The 17,137-nt window shown below is 36.4% G+C and overlaps 5 protein-coding genes across 5 annotated transcripts; 4 read left to right on the top strand and 1 right to left on the bottom strand.

The window, feature by feature from the left end:
- Positions 1 to 3,897: 3,897 nt before the first annotated feature.
- Positions 3,898 to 6,137, top strand: GCK72_006820 (uncharacterized protein; the record flags this gene model as incomplete). The annotated part of the gene is made up of 7 exons (XM_053725811.1): positions 3,898 to 3,906; positions 4,815 to 4,873; positions 4,917 to 5,259; positions 5,307 to 5,459; positions 5,761 to 5,844; positions 5,894 to 6,019; positions 6,072 to 6,137. The coding sequence occupies 7 exons, from the start codon at positions 3,898 to 3,900 to the stop codon at positions 6,135 to 6,137; spliced, it is 840 nt and encodes a 279-aa protein (XP_053590005.1).
- A 502-nt stretch (positions 6,138 to 6,639) lies between these two features.
- On the top strand, positions 6,640 to 8,898 carry GCK72_006819 (uncharacterized protein; the record flags this gene model as incomplete). Its single annotated transcript, XM_053725810.1, has 8 exons — positions 6,640 to 6,750; positions 7,124 to 7,295; positions 7,349 to 7,450; positions 7,496 to 7,627; positions 7,672 to 7,752; positions 8,399 to 8,573; positions 8,625 to 8,718; positions 8,767 to 8,898. The coding sequence occupies 8 exons, from the start codon at positions 6,640 to 6,642 to the stop codon at positions 8,896 to 8,898; spliced, it is 999 nt and encodes a 332-aa protein (XP_053590004.1).
- A 603-nt stretch (positions 8,899 to 9,501) lies between these two features.
- Positions 9,502 to 10,269, top strand: GCK72_006818 (uncharacterized protein; the record flags this gene model as incomplete). The annotated part of the gene is made up of 3 exons (XM_053725809.1): positions 9,502 to 9,699; positions 9,961 to 10,133; positions 10,191 to 10,269. The coding sequence occupies 3 exons, from the start codon at positions 9,502 to 9,504 to the stop codon at positions 10,267 to 10,269; spliced, it is 450 nt and encodes a 149-aa protein (XP_053590003.1).
- Positions 10,270 to 11,311: 1,042 nt separating this feature from the next.
- Positions 11,312 to 13,633, bottom strand: GCK72_006817 (uncharacterized protein; the record flags this gene model as incomplete). Its single annotated transcript, XM_053725808.1, has 12 exons — positions 11,312 to 11,443; positions 11,497 to 11,668; positions 11,713 to 11,834; positions 11,881 to 12,078; positions 12,273 to 12,377; positions 12,427 to 12,496; positions 12,542 to 12,675; positions 12,718 to 12,837; positions 12,888 to 13,079; positions 13,131 to 13,253; positions 13,303 to 13,443; positions 13,490 to 13,633. The coding sequence occupies 12 exons, from the start codon at positions 13,631 to 13,633 to the stop codon at positions 11,312 to 11,314; spliced, it is 1,653 nt and encodes a 550-aa protein (XP_053590002.1).
- Positions 13,634 to 13,804: 171 nt separating this feature from the next.
- Positions 13,805 to 16,186, top strand: GCK72_006816 (uncharacterized protein; the record flags this gene model as incomplete). Its single annotated transcript, XM_053725807.1, has 6 exons — positions 13,805 to 14,053; positions 14,648 to 14,769; positions 14,812 to 15,005; positions 15,691 to 15,779; positions 15,828 to 15,987; positions 16,035 to 16,186. 6 exons carry the CDS (start codon positions 13,805 to 13,807, stop codon positions 16,184 to 16,186), a joined length of 966 nt encoding a protein of 321 aa, XP_053590001.1.
- Between the last annotated feature and the right edge of the window lie 951 nt (positions 16,187 to 17,137).

The raw sequence follows: 17,137 nt of genomic DNA, 5'->3' as shown, positions 1-17,137 counted from the left end.
GCAAAAATAGCGACAAAATTCGGAAAAATCAACATGGCCGAATTCGAGAATTTCTAGGCCAGCGAAATGCGAAAACTCACCGGTTACAGACCGAATAAAAACACTTTCGGAATGAAAATGAACTCACAGACACACACACACATTATTCTATGAAAAAGTCAAAGTTGACCTGAAAATGATTCATTAAAAAATTTTTTTGAAAATAAAACAAGCTGAATCATACTCTAACCTTTTTTGGTCATTCAAAATGAAAAAAAAAGAAGGGGAAACGTCGAAATTCGTGGTCGTGTGTCTCGGTGCCCAAAAAGAGATTAGTGACAGGGACGAGAAAAATGTGGGAAACGAGAAGGAGGGCTTATTTTCAGATGATGGCAAATGACCGGAATATTTTTTACTATCTCTGTTTTCTATTTTGTTTTCTTTTGTTTGTGTGGAGAACTTTTCTAAACAAAGTCCTTTCCCTTTTTTTCTAATTTGTCCTTTTTTTGAAATTGATATCTCTTATTTTTTCTTGTTTCTCATTTTGACATTTCATTTCGACATTTGATGGCTGGGCGGTCTGGAATACATCTTTTTTCCGATAGGAATAGTTGGGAATAAGAGAAAATAAGACAAATAGGAAAATTAGCACGTTTCCTTTTCCCTTTTTTCTTGCTTCTTGTTAACTTTTTTCTTGTTGTTTGTAGGTTTTTTTTCGTGTACAACTTTTCTTCTGGCGTGCCTTGTACGCGTTTCGTAAAAGCTAGTCCGTGATTTATTACTGACTGGGCTTTTTGTCAAATCTCGTTTTCCTCTTTCCAGTAATAAATCAAAGAGAGAAACCTGTCATTTCCATTTACATATGGAATTTGAAAATAATTTTTTTCTTTTTTTTCTTTTTCTCCTTTGCTTGACATTTCATTTTGTATACTGAGGATTAGAATGTTTCTGATTTTTTGAACTAGAAAATCTGCTTCCTTCTTGAGTAGAAGTTTCATCTCATCATTAAATCCGAGAAACACAAAAGAGTCAACCGAACAAAATAACTGAATAAAACATTACTCTCTTTGCTTTTTCTTTCATGGTCATTCCTAATATAGCCGCTTTTCTTTTAGTTACGATTCCGTTATAAAAAAAGGTTTTTAGACCCAGATGTTATATTATCAAGATTGAAAAATCAGGCCGTCGGCCCGGATTCAAAAGTGGGTTTTCTCATTTTTTACAATTTTTTTTTGAAAATTTTCGAAAATAGTGCTCAAATACTGTAAAAGTGCTCAAATTATCGTACATATCCGTCTTTTGATTAAATTTTGAATTTTTAGTCGAAAACTATACTTTTGTCAAAACATTTCAACTACTTTCTTGAAAAATTACGTACGAGGCTTTTTAACGCAGATACACTTCCAAAAAAGTCGCTTGAAATTTGTTGCTGTTTCACAACAATAAAGTTTTATCTAAAAGTTTCGAAATTCTAACAAAATTTCCGGAACCACAACAATTATTGCACTAGAAAACCTGGACCTCAATCCGGATAAATTATTCGGTGTTGCGCTCTTTTCGAAATGTCATTTTTGCAAAACGTAGTCATGACAAAATTTAGTTGAAATGAAGAGCCAGAAAAACCAGTTTGAGCCTATTCCGGATTTCAGTGAAACATAGTTATAGGCATTGCAGTTAAAATAGTTTTAGAAGAACAACACTTTTGGCTTTTATATTGTAAAGACTCACCATAATTCCAGAATCCCTCTATCTCCTTGCCATTCTTACTACTCGTCTTTTACTAGTCTTTTTCCTTCATTATCACTTCATTATTGTAGCCGCTCAAAACGCTCAATAGTCCAAAATGGTCAGTGTAATCAGGTTTGGTCACTGCAACTTTGCCACTGTATTCTACTTCCGCACAGACTCTATTCTACAATTCGGACGGTCCCTATTCGGGATTAGCCCTCCCGTACATATTTCCTCTCTGCCCAATTATCTCATTTCCTTTGGCCTCCCAATCTTTTCTTTTCCTTTTTCTCCGAATTGCATCCAAATGAAATAAAAAATAAATGGACCATAGAGGGCAAGCAAAAAGATGCAAGAATCCAATTCTGTCAAAAGAATAAGGAGAAGAAGAAGAGAAAGAAGAAATTCGGGGAGAAAAGGACATAATATTTATGGAAGGGACCCTCCTTCAATAAGAGAGCAATTTGAATGGATTGTGTATGTATTTGCTTCGAAAAGGGGGAGAAAAAGAGCAACGAGTGAATCTGTGCACTTCCTTTAGAATCTTTTTGAGAGTTTTTTGACAAAAGGAGGAGTCGGGGATGGGGTCGTTAGAATCAGTTATCTCGTCATCTTGACTCCTCTTTGAGCTTTTTGTTCTTAAAGTGTTCTTTCACTTTCTCGGAATGACTACTAGGAATGAGGTCAACATTTTGATACCCTCATAGTGAAAGTGGGAACTTTTGAACGTTGGCCATTTCTTCCTGAAACCGACTAATTTCAGCGCATACTAGCAAAAATTTGGAGCTTTTAACTTTGGTTACCTGTAATTTTCAAGGTAGTTACCCCACAAAAAATGGTCAACTACGAAAATGATGTGCTATTTTTGCTCTGTTCAACCCCTTACAACCATCAGGTGGCACCGAAATACACAACCAAACTTGGTAATTTTCCACTGAAAACAGCCAACGTTGATAACCTTTTGAGAGGTACTGTAGATGGTAGGTCACATCCTGATTCAAGCTGATGAAATTTGACTTAAAAGCTATCTACCGGTTATTCTGACTATTAAACTCACAATTTTTTCTCACTGTGAAATTTTCTCTCACGAGCTAGCTTTCACCGTCTCAGGATTCTAGAAACCACAATAACTTTTAACCTTCAACTCCAATCTCTCACCCATATTCTTTCTCTTCGAATCATTTCAACGATCCCAAATTAGATTCATCCTTGACTCGAGTCCACATCCCCTTCCAAAATGTCAAGTGTTTTTTCTACAAATCCCTAACCTCAACTCTCCTTTCCATTTTTTCATTTTTCATTTTTCATCCCTTCAAAAATGAAAAATCCCATAGTTGAAATCTTCTGAAAATTTGTTTACTCACTCTTTTCCCATGACCATTTTTATTTTTGCTTTCACTCTTCTGCTCCCTCCAGAAGCCACACCTACTTCCTTTTTCCATTCATAAAAGGCTCTTTTTTCAACCTAACCCCTTCTTTCCCGTCCACTTATCTTTTCTATAAGAAGTTCCCACTTCTTTTCGTTTTTCTGAGACTCGGAGACCAAATTACTTCTAGTTATGAAATATTCAGATTCGAAGTCTGGCCATCGGAAAAGTAAGAATAGCCAACAAAATATTCAATTGACTTGTAGTATGGAAATTTTCCAATTTCCGTCTCATTTCCTGTCTTTAAACGCAGGAATTCCCCTCGATTCGTTTTCCGGCAATTCTGATAAAACGTCACTTTTAGACTACTTTTGGCAGGAGTTTCGTAAAAAATTTACGATCATTTCAGCATTAGCTATTATTCATACCATAAAAACAGTAAGATACCGGCATGTCGTTATATTTTTCAACAGCTCTCCAGAAAAGTTTTGGAGTTTTAGAAACTCATGAAAGTTAACCACTTTTCCGAACGTTGTATTCGCCGGTCACACGCTTATGCTGATCAGAATCGAGAAAAATCTCAGGAGAATGATAGTCATGAATTCTGAGCATTAAGGGGGTGCCGTTATAATTTGTACAGTTTTTACGGTAACTACCGTACTCACCTCGTATTTTCCAAAGTACTCGATTCAAGAAAATCCACGTACCGTATTCATTTCTAGCAATAGTTCGAAATTTTAAAACAAAATACGATAAAAACGGAACTGCTCGGAGTTTGTAAAAACTTTCAGAGAATCTTCCAAAGTTGAACAAGCACTTACTTATGGACAAAGTAATTTCTACCTCAAATCGTCCAATTTCAATGCAAAATAGATTCATTTTCGAGCTGTCCCTTTGAAATGACCATAACTCTCTAGGGAGTGTCCGTACAAAAAAGTTGTCAACTACAAAAATGAAGCTCTACCTTTGTTCTGTATAGTTTATATATAATTTACTTGTGGGACAATCTGTGATACAGTCTCACCTTCTCAAAGTTGGTCACTTTCAACTGGAAAATCCCAAATTGTATGTCTTACTGTACGGCGCTGTACATGCGAAACAGTCCTTCAATACCGTAGTCTAATCTATGTTTCGAACTGAAGCCTATTTCACAGTCTTGAACCTATCTCTCTTCTTAACATATCCCGCCTCCACACCACTTCTAAGATTCTCAAACCGACGTCACTTCCAGCCCCACTTTCTTTCATCATATTCCGGCTCATTGAGTCTTTCAAAACCAAAACGATGCACTTTGTTTCTATTCTATTTTTGCTCAAATTTCCCTCTCTTCCTTTTTCTTCTTCTTCTTCTTATTCGTCGTTTTATGTTATTTTCTGAGATGTAGTCTATATGTCACCATAGTATCAAATTACCCTCCTGTCTGCTCACTTGACTTCTTCAGATGACGTCTTTAGGTGTAGTAGTAAAACAAGAAAAGAAGATTCACTATTTTTTCGTTTTATTCGAAATTCTGTTTTGTCGAAAATCGAGTTACCAATTCGATTCTCACTCACTTTGTCTCTGATTGTTTTCCTTGTCTTTCCCTTCTTTTTCGTTCTTTTTTAACACTTTGTAAACAAAGAATTTCGGAACAAAGAATGTTTTCATTTGCAGGAATTTGTTTCAATTCAATTGTACATAGAGGTCCCGAAAAATGGTAGGTTTTTTGGATTTTTTTTTTGGAAAAGTCAATTTTTTTAGCCAGTAATAGGAAAAGAATGGTATACAGAAATGAACAAGCAGCCAGTTCTCCTTTATGAGTGAGTTCACTCTTTGTGGACATCTGGACAAATATTCTTTCAGAGACATCTCCCATGGCTGCGAACGATTCACTGTTCCCGTATTCTCAAATCCACGTTTTAAAATGGACACTTTAGTTTTTGACAATTTCAAATACACATCTCGAATCATTGATTTATCTGGAAATCTTGCTTCAAGAAGTGCCACGCCCACTTTCGTCTGTCACTGTGCTGGTCAGTGTACAGAGCACTGTGAATGCTCGTCAGGAGTTTATGGTGCAGGTGGTACTGTAGAAGACATGGACCAATTGATGTGGGATACTGTAAGAGAGTGTAATGAGAACTGCGAATGTGCACTGTGGTGTGGAAATCGAGTGGCGCAGAAAGGGGCCATGTACCCGGTGGAGGTAATATTGTAATCCCTTGAGCAAACTCATTGCCATGAGAGTTTCAGATTTTCGCGAGGGATCCATGGTGTGGTTGGGGTGTCCGTGCATCGGTAGATATTCCGTTTGGAACTTTTATCGGCGAGTACACGGGAGAACTGATAGACGATGATGAGGCTACAGAGAGGCGTGATTCGACGTTTTTGTTTGAGACTAGAGTAGTGAGTTATTTTTGTTCTAAATCTGGATCTGTGATCACAGGAAATGTTCCTCGGTGGTTGGTCATTGGATGTGGTAAAATCAGGATCGGGAAATTCCGGGCCGGGCTGACAAAAAATTTTGCCGGCCCGGATTCAAAAAATGTGCTCAATTTTTTCACTTTGTTTCGAAATGTTTTGAAATTCTCATAAAAAATTGACGAAATTGTTCAAAATTCTCGGATGCTTCAGTTTTTATCGATAGCCCGGCATCAACTATTTCTTGAGTAGACTTTCTTCCCAGACCCAGTTGTTTTGTTTCCAGGGATCGATGACATTAACCATCGACGCCAAGTACTCCGGCAACTACACCCGATTCATAAACCACAGTTGTTCTCCGAATGTCAAGGTAAACAGTCTGTTGTTATGTCTATTCATGTCTTTCTTTTCTATTGCAGGTCGCCAACGTAAGCTGGGACTACGACGAGATCCAACTCATCCATATGTGTTTCTACACTGACAAACTGATCAAAAAAGGAGAAGAACTAACAATTGATTACGGGGAAGCCTGGTGGGCGAATAAAGTGGGCTACTTAAAGTGAATTAAAAGTGGAAATTAAAAATAATTGTTTTCAGAAATTTGCCTGTATGTGTGGATCTCCAGAATGTCGATATCAGAATGGGAAGGCTATCAACGAATAGAAAAATTGGGATTTATTTCAATTGTGATACATGTATATATAATTGGTCTCTGGTTGTAAATAAAGTTTTCATTTCGAAAAAGTTTTCAAAAATTATCAATAGAGCGAAATAGGTCTTCTAACAAAACAATGATTTCAATTCTTCTATCATCTCATATTTTTGTTTCTATCTATCTTTTCTCTCCCTCTTTCCCCCATCTCCCAATCGTTTAGGACCTCTTTCTAATTCGATCCATCTGCCATGTCAACTCATCTCTTTTGCTCTCTTTTTGCTTCTTCCTCTTTTCTTCTCTAATTCTCTTCATCTTCCACACTATTTTCCAGCACCGCAAAACGGATGGGTTACACTTGCTTTCATCACCAGCCTTTCTTTCTTTCCGCGTCCGTCGGGGCACGCGTTGAAATTTTTTTGTGTGATGATATTGTTGAATTTTATTTTTATGATATCGCTGATCTATTATCATATTTAAATAGTTTTTTTTTGTTTTCAGTATCTCAGAAAAATGAAGCGCCAAAATATCAGAACGTTATCCCTTATTGTTTGTACATTAACCTACTTGCTAGTTGGAGCAGCAGTTTTTGATGCACTGGAAACTGAAAATGAAATTTTACAGGTAAGAATAGAATTAGCCATATTTGTCAAGGCCCGGCCCGGAAAGAACCGGAACCAATTTCTTCTAATTCGGAATGATAGTCGAAAATTTAACTTTTTCGCAAAAAAATTCAAAATTTAGAAAAAATTTGAAATTTCAACTTTGGCGCCAAGTACACGGGCCTCAATTATACTGACAAGGCCGGCCCGGATCTTGACAAGTATGCGTTTTTTAAACATCCACTATGCTAATTTACACTGAAATTGATGCGATTTGATCTCTCTTCAGTGTGTAATCTGATACATCTGCTTGTAAATTGACATGAGAGATTTATGAGTAACACACGGATGGAACACTGGACAAATAGACTTGGTAAAAATTAAAAAATTTCCAGAGAAAATTAGTGCAGCGAGTCCGAGAAAAGCTGAAAACCAAATACAACATGTCGAATGCTGATTATGAAATTCTGGAGGCTACGATAGTGAAGAGTGTACCGCATAAAGCCGGCTACCAATGGAAGTTCAGCGGCGCTTTTTATTTTGCGACTACCGTAATCACGACCATTGGTAAGATTTTGTATTCGTAGCCTAGTCAAAAAAAAAAAGAAAAAAAATTTCAGGTTACGGTCACAGCACCCCGATGACAGATGCTGGAAAAGTGTTTTGTATGCTGTATGCATTGGCTGGAATCCCACTTGGATTGATCATGTTCCAAAGTATTGGTGAGTTCAAAATTAAGAAATACTTTCGAAAATGTTTATTTTCAGGTGAACGTATGAATACATTCGCCGCTAAACTACTCCGATTCATCCGACGTGCCGCCGGGAAACAACCAATCGTTACATCATCAGATCTTATCATATTTTGTACTGGATGGGGTGGATTGTTGATTTTTGGAGGTGTTTAAAGAGTTTTTGAAACAGAATATGATTTATTTGTTTAGGTGCATTCATGTTCTCTTCATATGAAAACTGGACATATTTCGATGCGGTCTACTACTGTTTCGTTACTCTAACCACGATTGGTGAGTTTTTAAAAAAGAAAATACTTACACAGGGTCATTTTTAGCCCATACGAATTCAAATTATTTTCCCGCGAAACCTAGTGAAGCACACGAATTGGCAGGTTGCCATTTGAGTCGCCACTCAGCCAAATCGCGTGCTTATAACGTGGACGAACGATAGGGAGTTAACGAGATCTGGGAGTGAGTACCGAAATCAAATTTGCTCTACTAGATATTGGCGGCAAATTTAAATTTAAATTCTTTCAATTCGACCATTTTGAACCAATTTTAGTCAGTTTTTCCGTATTTTTGGGCACTTTTTCGACTGTCGCGCATCTTTTCAAGATCAGTTATATTTTTAAAAAATGATTAAAGTTAAAAAAATATTTCGAATTTCGCGCTAAAATTTTTGCTGATCTCAGCGGAGCGTGTTTTCTTTGAGTACTCACCCCCAGACCCCGTGTAATATACGAATTTTCAAGACGCAAAAAAATTTGAATGTCAAAGCGAACTTTGAGAACCTAAAAAAACTATTTTGAATTTTCATTTTGTGTTCTTTGTGATTGAGCTCTTAATAGAAAACAGTTTACTCTTTCGATAGAGCAAAACTAAACGAAAAGCTGATCATTAATGAAAAAAAATCGTTAAATCTTTCCCCTGTTTCCAGGTTTCGGTGACTACGTGGCACTTCAAAAACGTGGCTCCCTACAGACTCAACCTGAATACGTGTTCTTCTCCCTTGTCTTCATTCTCTTCGGCCTTACTGTCATCTCTGCAGCAATGAATCTGCTCGTACTCAGATTCCTCACGATGAACACGGAAGATGAGAGGAGAGATGAACAGTGAGTTTTTTTTGATTTTAAACTGGATGCTGATTTTTTTTTGAATTTAAGAGAAGCAATCCTAGCCGCTCAGGGATTGGTACGAGTTGGTGATCCATCGTGTGACGATGACTTTGGAAGACTCCCGTTGTCGGATAACGTTTCGGTATGCAATAATTTTAGAGTGTAAGTTGAAAACACTTATCATTTTCAGCTCGCATCCTGTTCCTGTTACCAACTTCCGGACGAGAAACTCCGTCACAGGCATCGAAAAAACAACACGGAGCATGCTCATGGTGGGCCTCCGACGTTCGCAGGAATGTCTACGGCTAGGCCGAAGTTTTAAGTTTTGAGACACTAGGATTTCCAAATAATGATCTCTTGTTTTTTAATAAATTTTTGAAAAAAATTATACGGTATTTGGCTCCTAGATTTCCCAAATTTCAGACTTGTGAGGCTATTGGCACTACGTAATTTTTTTTTGGTACCGCGTCTTTCCCCTATTCGTTTTCCAGAATTTCAGACGTTTATATTACTGCAATCAAAAATCCAGCAGATAGTGTCAAAGTTCACATAAAATATGCTAAGACTGAAAAAGGTAGTTCTCTTGATGTGTGTGGTTCTTGGCATTTTCAAATTTCACTACTCTGGATGTTTTTAGTTTTTTCTAGTCAAGAATTTCAAAAATCTGTGTGTTCGCAAACCGATAATAAAATGCTATTTCCTCTCGGTCTCACAGTTCAAACAAACAAGCACAGAAATTGAAGAAAAATTATGATTGTCAGAAAACAGAGAAATGCTATAAAAGGAATAGATCTGGTCAATCTGGATGTATTCCGAGTTTTGATGTAACTTTGTATACTTTTTTAACAACATTCCTCGTTATTAACTATAATGTCTTCATTTACAAAAACTAGAATTTCAGAGACTCATTGTTCGCCGCAAAGATATGTCTCGCTTTTCCGGAAAAACTGTCATAGTCACTGGATCCTCCAACGGAATCGGTCGTTCTACTGCTCTTTTGTTTGCTAAATATGGAGCAAATGTGACAATTACTGGAAGAAATGCTGATCGTCTTGAGGAGACAAGACAACTTCTTCTGAAATCTGGAGTCTCGGAGAAGAATATAAACGCAGTAGTTGCTGATGTGACAACTTCCTGGAACTGATCAGAACATTGATGTCTACCACAAGACATTGCAACTAAACCTTCAAGCAGTTATCGAGATGACCCAGAAAGCAAAGCCTCACTTGATTGAACCAAAAGGAGAAATTGTGAATGTGTCAAAAGGAGAAATTGTGAATGAGTATTGTTGCAGGACCACAAGCGGTTAGTAATTTAAATTTGAAGAGAAATACATTAAACATAAAAACAATTAAGTTCATCCTATAACAAATAACACTTTCAGCAACCTGGTGCCATATACTACGCAATCGCCAAGGCTGCTCTCGACCAGTACACCAGAAGTACTGCAATTGATCTTATTCAATATGGAATTCGAGTCAACTCTGTGAGCCCTGGAATTGTTGTAACTGAATTCGGTGGAGAGCAGCTGGATTGTCAGATGAAATGTCAAAGAAGGTAGGTTGAATGAGCTTATGGAAGAGATAGTTTGTGCATTTCATCTCAATTGTTCAGTTCTACGACTTCTTCCCATCTCACAAAGAATGTATTCCTGCTCGGGTCGCTGGACAACCAGGAGATATTGCCAATGTGATTTTATTCCTTGCATGCAGACAACTCTCATCGTAAATCGTTGGACAATCTATTGTGGCCGATGGTGGATCTCCGCTTGTCATGGGAATGCAGGCTCACGATATGATGGACATTTTGAAGTCTTAAGATTGCCTCTCGTATCATGAATTTTAATAAATAAATTATATCATCTGTCATTTTTAGAAGAATTTTTTTAAACATATAAGAGATTGTAAATTTCAAAAAAAAAAGTTTTCGCATCATTTCTCATAGTTTCTATCAATTTATGTAGCCCTTACAGCTTTTTCATCAAAAAAGAAACATGTGTGATTGCTGTATAAATATACCGATAATCTGAAGATCCTAGAATATTGTCGCGAGCTCTGCGATTTCGGGCTTTGCTCTCGTTTTGATTCATTTGTTCTGATTATTTCGGTTTTGTTATTATCAGTTTATTCTTCCAATACAAATAATGTGACATAGAAAATGGAGCTGTGATGAAAAAATAAATATACAGAAATTTCAATCTGAAATTTCTGTATATCACAAAAGAAAAAAGATCACGTGGAGAAATATACAGAAATTTCAATCTGAAATTTCTGTATATCACAAAAGAAAAAAGATCACGTGGGGAAATATACAGAAATTTCAATCTGAAATTTCTGTATATCACAAAAAAATAACTAATTGTATTTAGATGGAGGGATTTTTAGAGAGTGACTCATGTAAAAGATGTCGAATTTCTTCATTCGGAACAAGTATAAGCTGACACGTGCACATAAGTTCGCTGGCAATATCTGGAAAGTTATTCATTAAAATGAAACCGAGTGTGATAGTATTTACTTGTAGTAGTAGAACTCGTGGAATTCAGGAATCCAATCGATCCTTTTCTGATAATGCTTCGAACATCTCTTGCGCTCATGATGGTTTTTCTTTGAGAGCCGTTTTTTATAAATACATCAGAAAGAGAACGTCCAGTTTTAAACATCCCATTAGATTTGCACCATAGTGATAATGAATAATGATTTTGAAGAACTGAAAATGGACGATTGCTTTCAAAGAGCTCACACAAACTGACCTCCTTCTTCGTCTTTCCAACTGGACTCATCGTTTAACACGATTGTGTGATGCGTAGCCCCAATTGAATGTTTTCCTATTAATAGCGCTACTCCCTCTTCGGTGGAATCCAAGTACGGCTTGATGGAATCCTATGAATTGGATCGTAAAATGTTAATCAGAACTGACATACCTCGTGGTCTGTGATGAACAAGTCACAATTCGAATTATCCTCAGAAATGTATATATAGGGTTTGTGTAAAGCTTCAGCTGATTTATGAGCGGATTTTTTAAGATACGATTCAAATCTCATTTTAATGAATTCCAGACCGAGGGTTTTGTTGTTGCTTCGGACATCCATTCCCCTGAAATAATAATGCAAATTCAAAGTCCAGTTACGAATAAGTACCGAACGAAATGTGGGAAATTGGGATTTCTTCCAAACAGTGTTAGCAATTCTTCCGCATCGGACGAAGGACAACCTTTTTTACAGAGTAAATGTCGTGCATCCGGCTGAATAACGGAAATAGTCTGAAAAGTTTCAATTTTCGAAGCTTTAATAGTTTGTTGATTCAACCTTTCTTAATGCGGATTCGGTCATGTCAGGCTGTGCGGAGTTCAACACTTCTAATGTACTTCTCGGATTGATTTTAAATCTTCGCAAAATGTTCATCAGGCATGCAACTGATAGTGGTTTAACAAATGATCTCAACTCTAGAAGAGCATCAGCTAATTCATCAAATTGACATATTTCAATAAAAAGGGTTACACGGTCCTAAAATTGGAATTAAAATTGATTAGAGAACGTTTTTCTTACGTTTTGACCGAGGAACTGCGAGAAAACTTCCCTGATATCCTGGACGGTCCAGGTTTTTAAGTCGGACTTTAGAATTTTCAAGTGAAGAAAAAGCTGGTTAAAAAAGTGAATCTGAAAATAAAAAATAATTGAATTACAACATAATGACTAACATAGTCGTAATGATGAGGCTCAGCCCGTCCTTTGAAAGTGCTAGAGAAAAAATGATAAAGGCTAAAGTCCGCTTCTTCTTTTGGATTGATAACGGTAACTCGTATCTGGAAAATATGGTTTCCGATGATAAGTCGAATCGAAGTCGAATCTTACATTGTTCAACCCAGCTGTTTTGTATGCTTGTACTCTTCGATGACCGGAGAGGACCTTCATATTCCGCCCGCTGAAGAAGAAAAACATTTTTATATTAGGAAAACTAATATTTTACCCATTTATTTCAGTGACAACTATCGGATTTTCTTCTCCTAATCCTAATGTATTTTTTATCTCTTTAACCATTTCTTGAAAGATTTTGTCAGAGGAGCAGTCATTTTTTGTGCTCTCCAGCGCTTCAGGAGCAATCTAAAATCGAAATGTACTGGACTCTTCGAAACTTTATGCTACCAATTGCTCTTTTCCTGGAAATCGGAATCTGGCAAATAGTTGGTTCAGTTTATCTTTGACATCGTCCTTGAGAAGATCGTGTTGGGTTTTGGAGTCCAGCTTGCTTTTGGGAATTGGCATCTGAAAATAATAATATTTCAAATTAGTTGTATCTTTGAACCATAACTTACCACTTTACGAATTGGAGTAGGATTATCCAAACTCAAATCAGATTGTTGAGTATCGGTTTCGATTGGAGAGTTTGAATAGGACTGGGATATGTCAGAAGTAATGGAAAGCATAGAGTCTGAGTCTGTATATATGCCGAGCTCTTCGGATAATTCAGATTCGGTAGGCCTTTGGCTTTCTACATACCGAGCTTTCTGGAATAATTTTCACACTAATAAAAGTGTATTTTTATTTGATGAACTCACTTTCTTCCGAGGTTCTTCTACTTCCTGCATTCTAGAACTCCGCTTCAAATAAAAATCAACATTAAGAACAGATTTGTGCATGCATGATTTCTGAATATTCAATAGGTATCCTTGGAAATAGATCTGAAAAAAATATGAAATTCAAAACGGAAACTGATGGAAACTTTCATACTTTCACGACTTCTTCCCCAATTGCAATAAGATGTATTGGGAGTTCTAGAACTTTCTCTTCCTCATCAAAGTCAGTCAGGAACAAATCTTGATTATCGTCGTAATAGAAATTTATTGGTGAAGATACTTCATCTATATCGATCTGAAGGACAGAAAATTTTAATCTCCAATTTTTCAATGAACGGTACCTTTCTATTTTTGTTACAGCCACTGATCAATTTGTGACAGATAATCAAATGGGTTCCTTCCAAAATGCGACGGTGGCATCTGAATCTTTCGACGGTTGTTCGAAGGAGAACATTTGTTTCGTTTTTAGTTATTTGGAGATACATTATGATGAATCCGGTAAACCTTGGAAGATTAAAAAATTCCACGCGTATGGAAAATTCCAGAATATATTCTTTCTCCACGTAGAAGTCTCCACGTTGACACTGCCGAAATTTTTTTTTGTAGAATTTAATTTGTTTAAATTTTTTATTTTTTCGGCTTTTAACAACACCTGGATGGAAGAACAGTCAGTGAGTGATTTTAACGGATTCACAGTCACATATCTTTTAAGAGCACCAAAATCCTTCTTGACGGTGAAACGTCTTTTCTTCGATTGGCCATGCCTTCTCACAGTCATCCATCAGAAGATGTTCTCGGAAGTGATTGTTGCTCGCAACAATGCGTTCTTTTCACAAGGAGGTCTCTGTTTCAATCCGATTATGTTTTCAATGTCAACTTTTCAGAATCGACATTCTGAAGGCCAGGTTTCAATACGTTAAGTTTTATGAGTCTTTGGGAACAGAAAATAAAAAAGAGGTATGTTATCCAAACAGCTGTCATAAATTCATTGCATTGCAGGCTAGGTATATTTTTCTCAGTACGTTAAAACGGGTTGAGAACGGGCGGATAACGATTCTGTCTTTGAACGACGAGTGGCCAACTTGTCCCACTCTTTTTGCCAGAACATTTGGTATAAGCCTCAGTATGTAAGGACAACTTTGTCATTTTTCGAAAGTTGTTTTTTCAATTCAGCTTGATGGACAGTTTTGCTGATCCGTCGCTATCCAAATATAAAAGGCGTCCTTGGTATCAAAAAACAGTGGATATTGTTTCGGACGCAATGAAAGTTATGTCAGAGCATGTTCAGTTCAATTCTCTGAATCAAGTGATGGTTTCACCATCGATTTCTTCCCAGTTGGTTCATCAATGATCAATTTAAGAGAATGTGCAGTTTTAGGCTACCACAAAAAGGCTCTCGGTCCATCTCCGTCCATGAAATCAGTAGGAAAATGGAGTTACAAATACGCCAAAGAAAAGTTAACAAAGAAAGAGGTTTTTAAAAACTGATTTAATTGCAGAATGACACCTTAGTTCGTTGCGATTCGTGTTTTGGCCTGAAAGAAATCTTGGAAAGAAGCCATAGTGATATCGAAAGACGTGAGGCGAAACGAAAGTTGGATCAACATTATGATTACATAAGGTACCAAAGATAAGAAAAAAATGTAGTTCGTGTATTTTCCAGTAGACAAAGGGTGATAATTCAAACTCTTTGCGCTCAAAGTAGAGACCCGAATTGCGATGTTCGAGTTGTTATGATTGATGGAATGAGCAACCGGCATACCAAATTGCCACGTCTCGTGGACCGACCGAAATTTGTAACGGATTCAATTAGGGTCATAATGTCATTGACAACGGTGCAAATCGCTCGAAGTGAAGGTAAAAAAATTGAATGTGCTACGCACAATACTTTTTCAGGTGCTAACTCTTTTACCAATTTCGATTATCCATCAATCGAGAAGACATACTCTCACGATAGTTCTTACACGTTGTCCTTATTCCTTAATGCGATATCCAAGGTAACTGGTCTATTATTTTCAAATTAAGTTTCAGTTGCAGCTTTCTACAATTCCAAGTGTTTTCGTATTATTATTGGATTCTGCAGCCATGAACAAGAGCTATTTGTTACTTGGAGGACTAGGAGTTATTCTGAGCAAAATCTCGAAGCTCCAAAAGGTACTTTCCAACTTCTGAACTATTTGCCACAATGATGATTTATAGATTTATATCGTTTACCCTTGTAAGGGACATACTCACCTGTCTGTTGATGGGCATTTTGGGACCCTCTCACAAAGTCTTCGATCAAAAAATTTGTTGGACCCAAAAGGTTTCAGTCTTTTTTTGAAATTGCAATTCACTTTTTTTCCATCGCAGATATGACAGTGTTCTTGGAACAATCGCCTTCTGTGGCAGAAGTCATTACAACGCCAACGGTTTATGAATTTTCGGAAGTGCAACAACATATTTCGAAAGTCGGAAACCTGTTTTCAAACGCTCAGTTTTGTCTGTCGAAGGATGAAACAGGTACTTGTCTAATCTGTTCCCACAGTGTCATGATTTTAAGGTGATATATATTGGTCGTCTGCAGCAACCCTCCATTCATCTCTCTTGTTCAATGCAGAAAATGATCAGAACGCCTTTAAGCTCTTTAAGGTATCCGTGCGACTGTTTGAAAATCCCTTAACTTGTCATGTTTTATAGGAGGCCTTCCTTCCTGAGGAATTTGTACCGACAATAAGGAAGCCAGAAACAACAATAATTGAAAACAAGGTTAATGAGCTCAAAAGGCAATGTGGAGAGCTTCTAACAGATCAGAATCACCAGAACTTCTGTTCGTATATTGTGGAATACGGGAAAAAATGTAAGAAAAAAGTTATTGGAATACAGTTTGATTTAACTTTTTTAAAGCTTTCCGTCACACGATGACAGATATCAATCAAAAACGACAGTTGGTACCTTCACCTGCGACCTCTCCCGACGATCCTCATCAGACCGTTCTTCAGTTTTTGAAACGAAATGGATACCCTACAGGAAAGATGCCTAAAAATCCCTCCATCTAAATACAATTAGTTATTTTTTTGTGATATACAGAAATTTCAGATTGAAATTTCTGTATATTTCCCCACGTGATCTTTTTTCTTTTGTGATATACAGAAATTTCAGATTGAAATTTCTGTATATTTCCCCACGTGATCTTTTTTCTTTTGTGATATACAGAAATTTCAGATTGAAATTTCTGTATATTTCTCCACGTGATCTTTTTTCTTTTGTGATATACAGAAATTTCAGATTGAAATTTCTGTATATTTATTTTTTCATCACAGCTCCATTTTCTATGTCACATTATTTGTATTGGAAAAATAAACTGATAATAACAAAACCGAAATAATGAGAACAAATATATGGAAAAAAAAAACCTGACTTCTTCAACTTATACGCTTTCCAACTACTTTCATGACTCAGTGTTGGAAATTGTATATTTATACATGTAAAAGTAGGAGGAATATAACATTCAAGAAACAAAGTATAATCACTACAGTTTTTCTTTAAAACTTTACGTTTTCACTTGAAAACTTTTTTTTTTGAAATTTACAATCTCTTATATGTACAAGAATAACAAAAAAGGGAAGTGCCTTTTGAAAAACATTTTATTTAGAAAACACTTTATGATTTGTTTCCTGACCTCATTCATACTAGTTTTAGGCATGTCTCGTTTTTCTGGAAAAGTTGCACTTGTTAAAAGAAATTTTAAAAAATCATCAAAAATGTTCACATTCTCTATAAAAAATTGAAAAAATTTGAAAAAATTTGAAAAAATTTGAAAAAATGGGTTCATTTTTTGAATTGACAAATATGGTTTTACAGAATTTCAGACTTTTATGTTTCTGTAATCTTTTTTTTTTGGTCTTAAAATATCAGAGATTCGGTCTCAAAAACTCGAAGCGTTTGTGTTTAGAGATTTTCAGATTTTCAGATCCCCATATTTTTCCTCAATTTTCTTTCCCAGAGTC

The sequence above is a fragment of the Caenorhabditis remanei genome, chromosome II (assembly GCF_010183535.1).
Source record: "Caenorhabditis remanei strain PX506 chromosome II, whole genome shotgun sequence".
In the NCBI taxonomy this organism is placed as follows: Eukaryota; Metazoa; Nematoda; class Chromadorea; order Rhabditida; family Rhabditidae; genus Caenorhabditis; species Caenorhabditis remanei.
The sequence above is the reverse complement of the archived record's forward strand: the minus strand, read 5'-3'. Positions and strand labels throughout refer to the sequence as shown.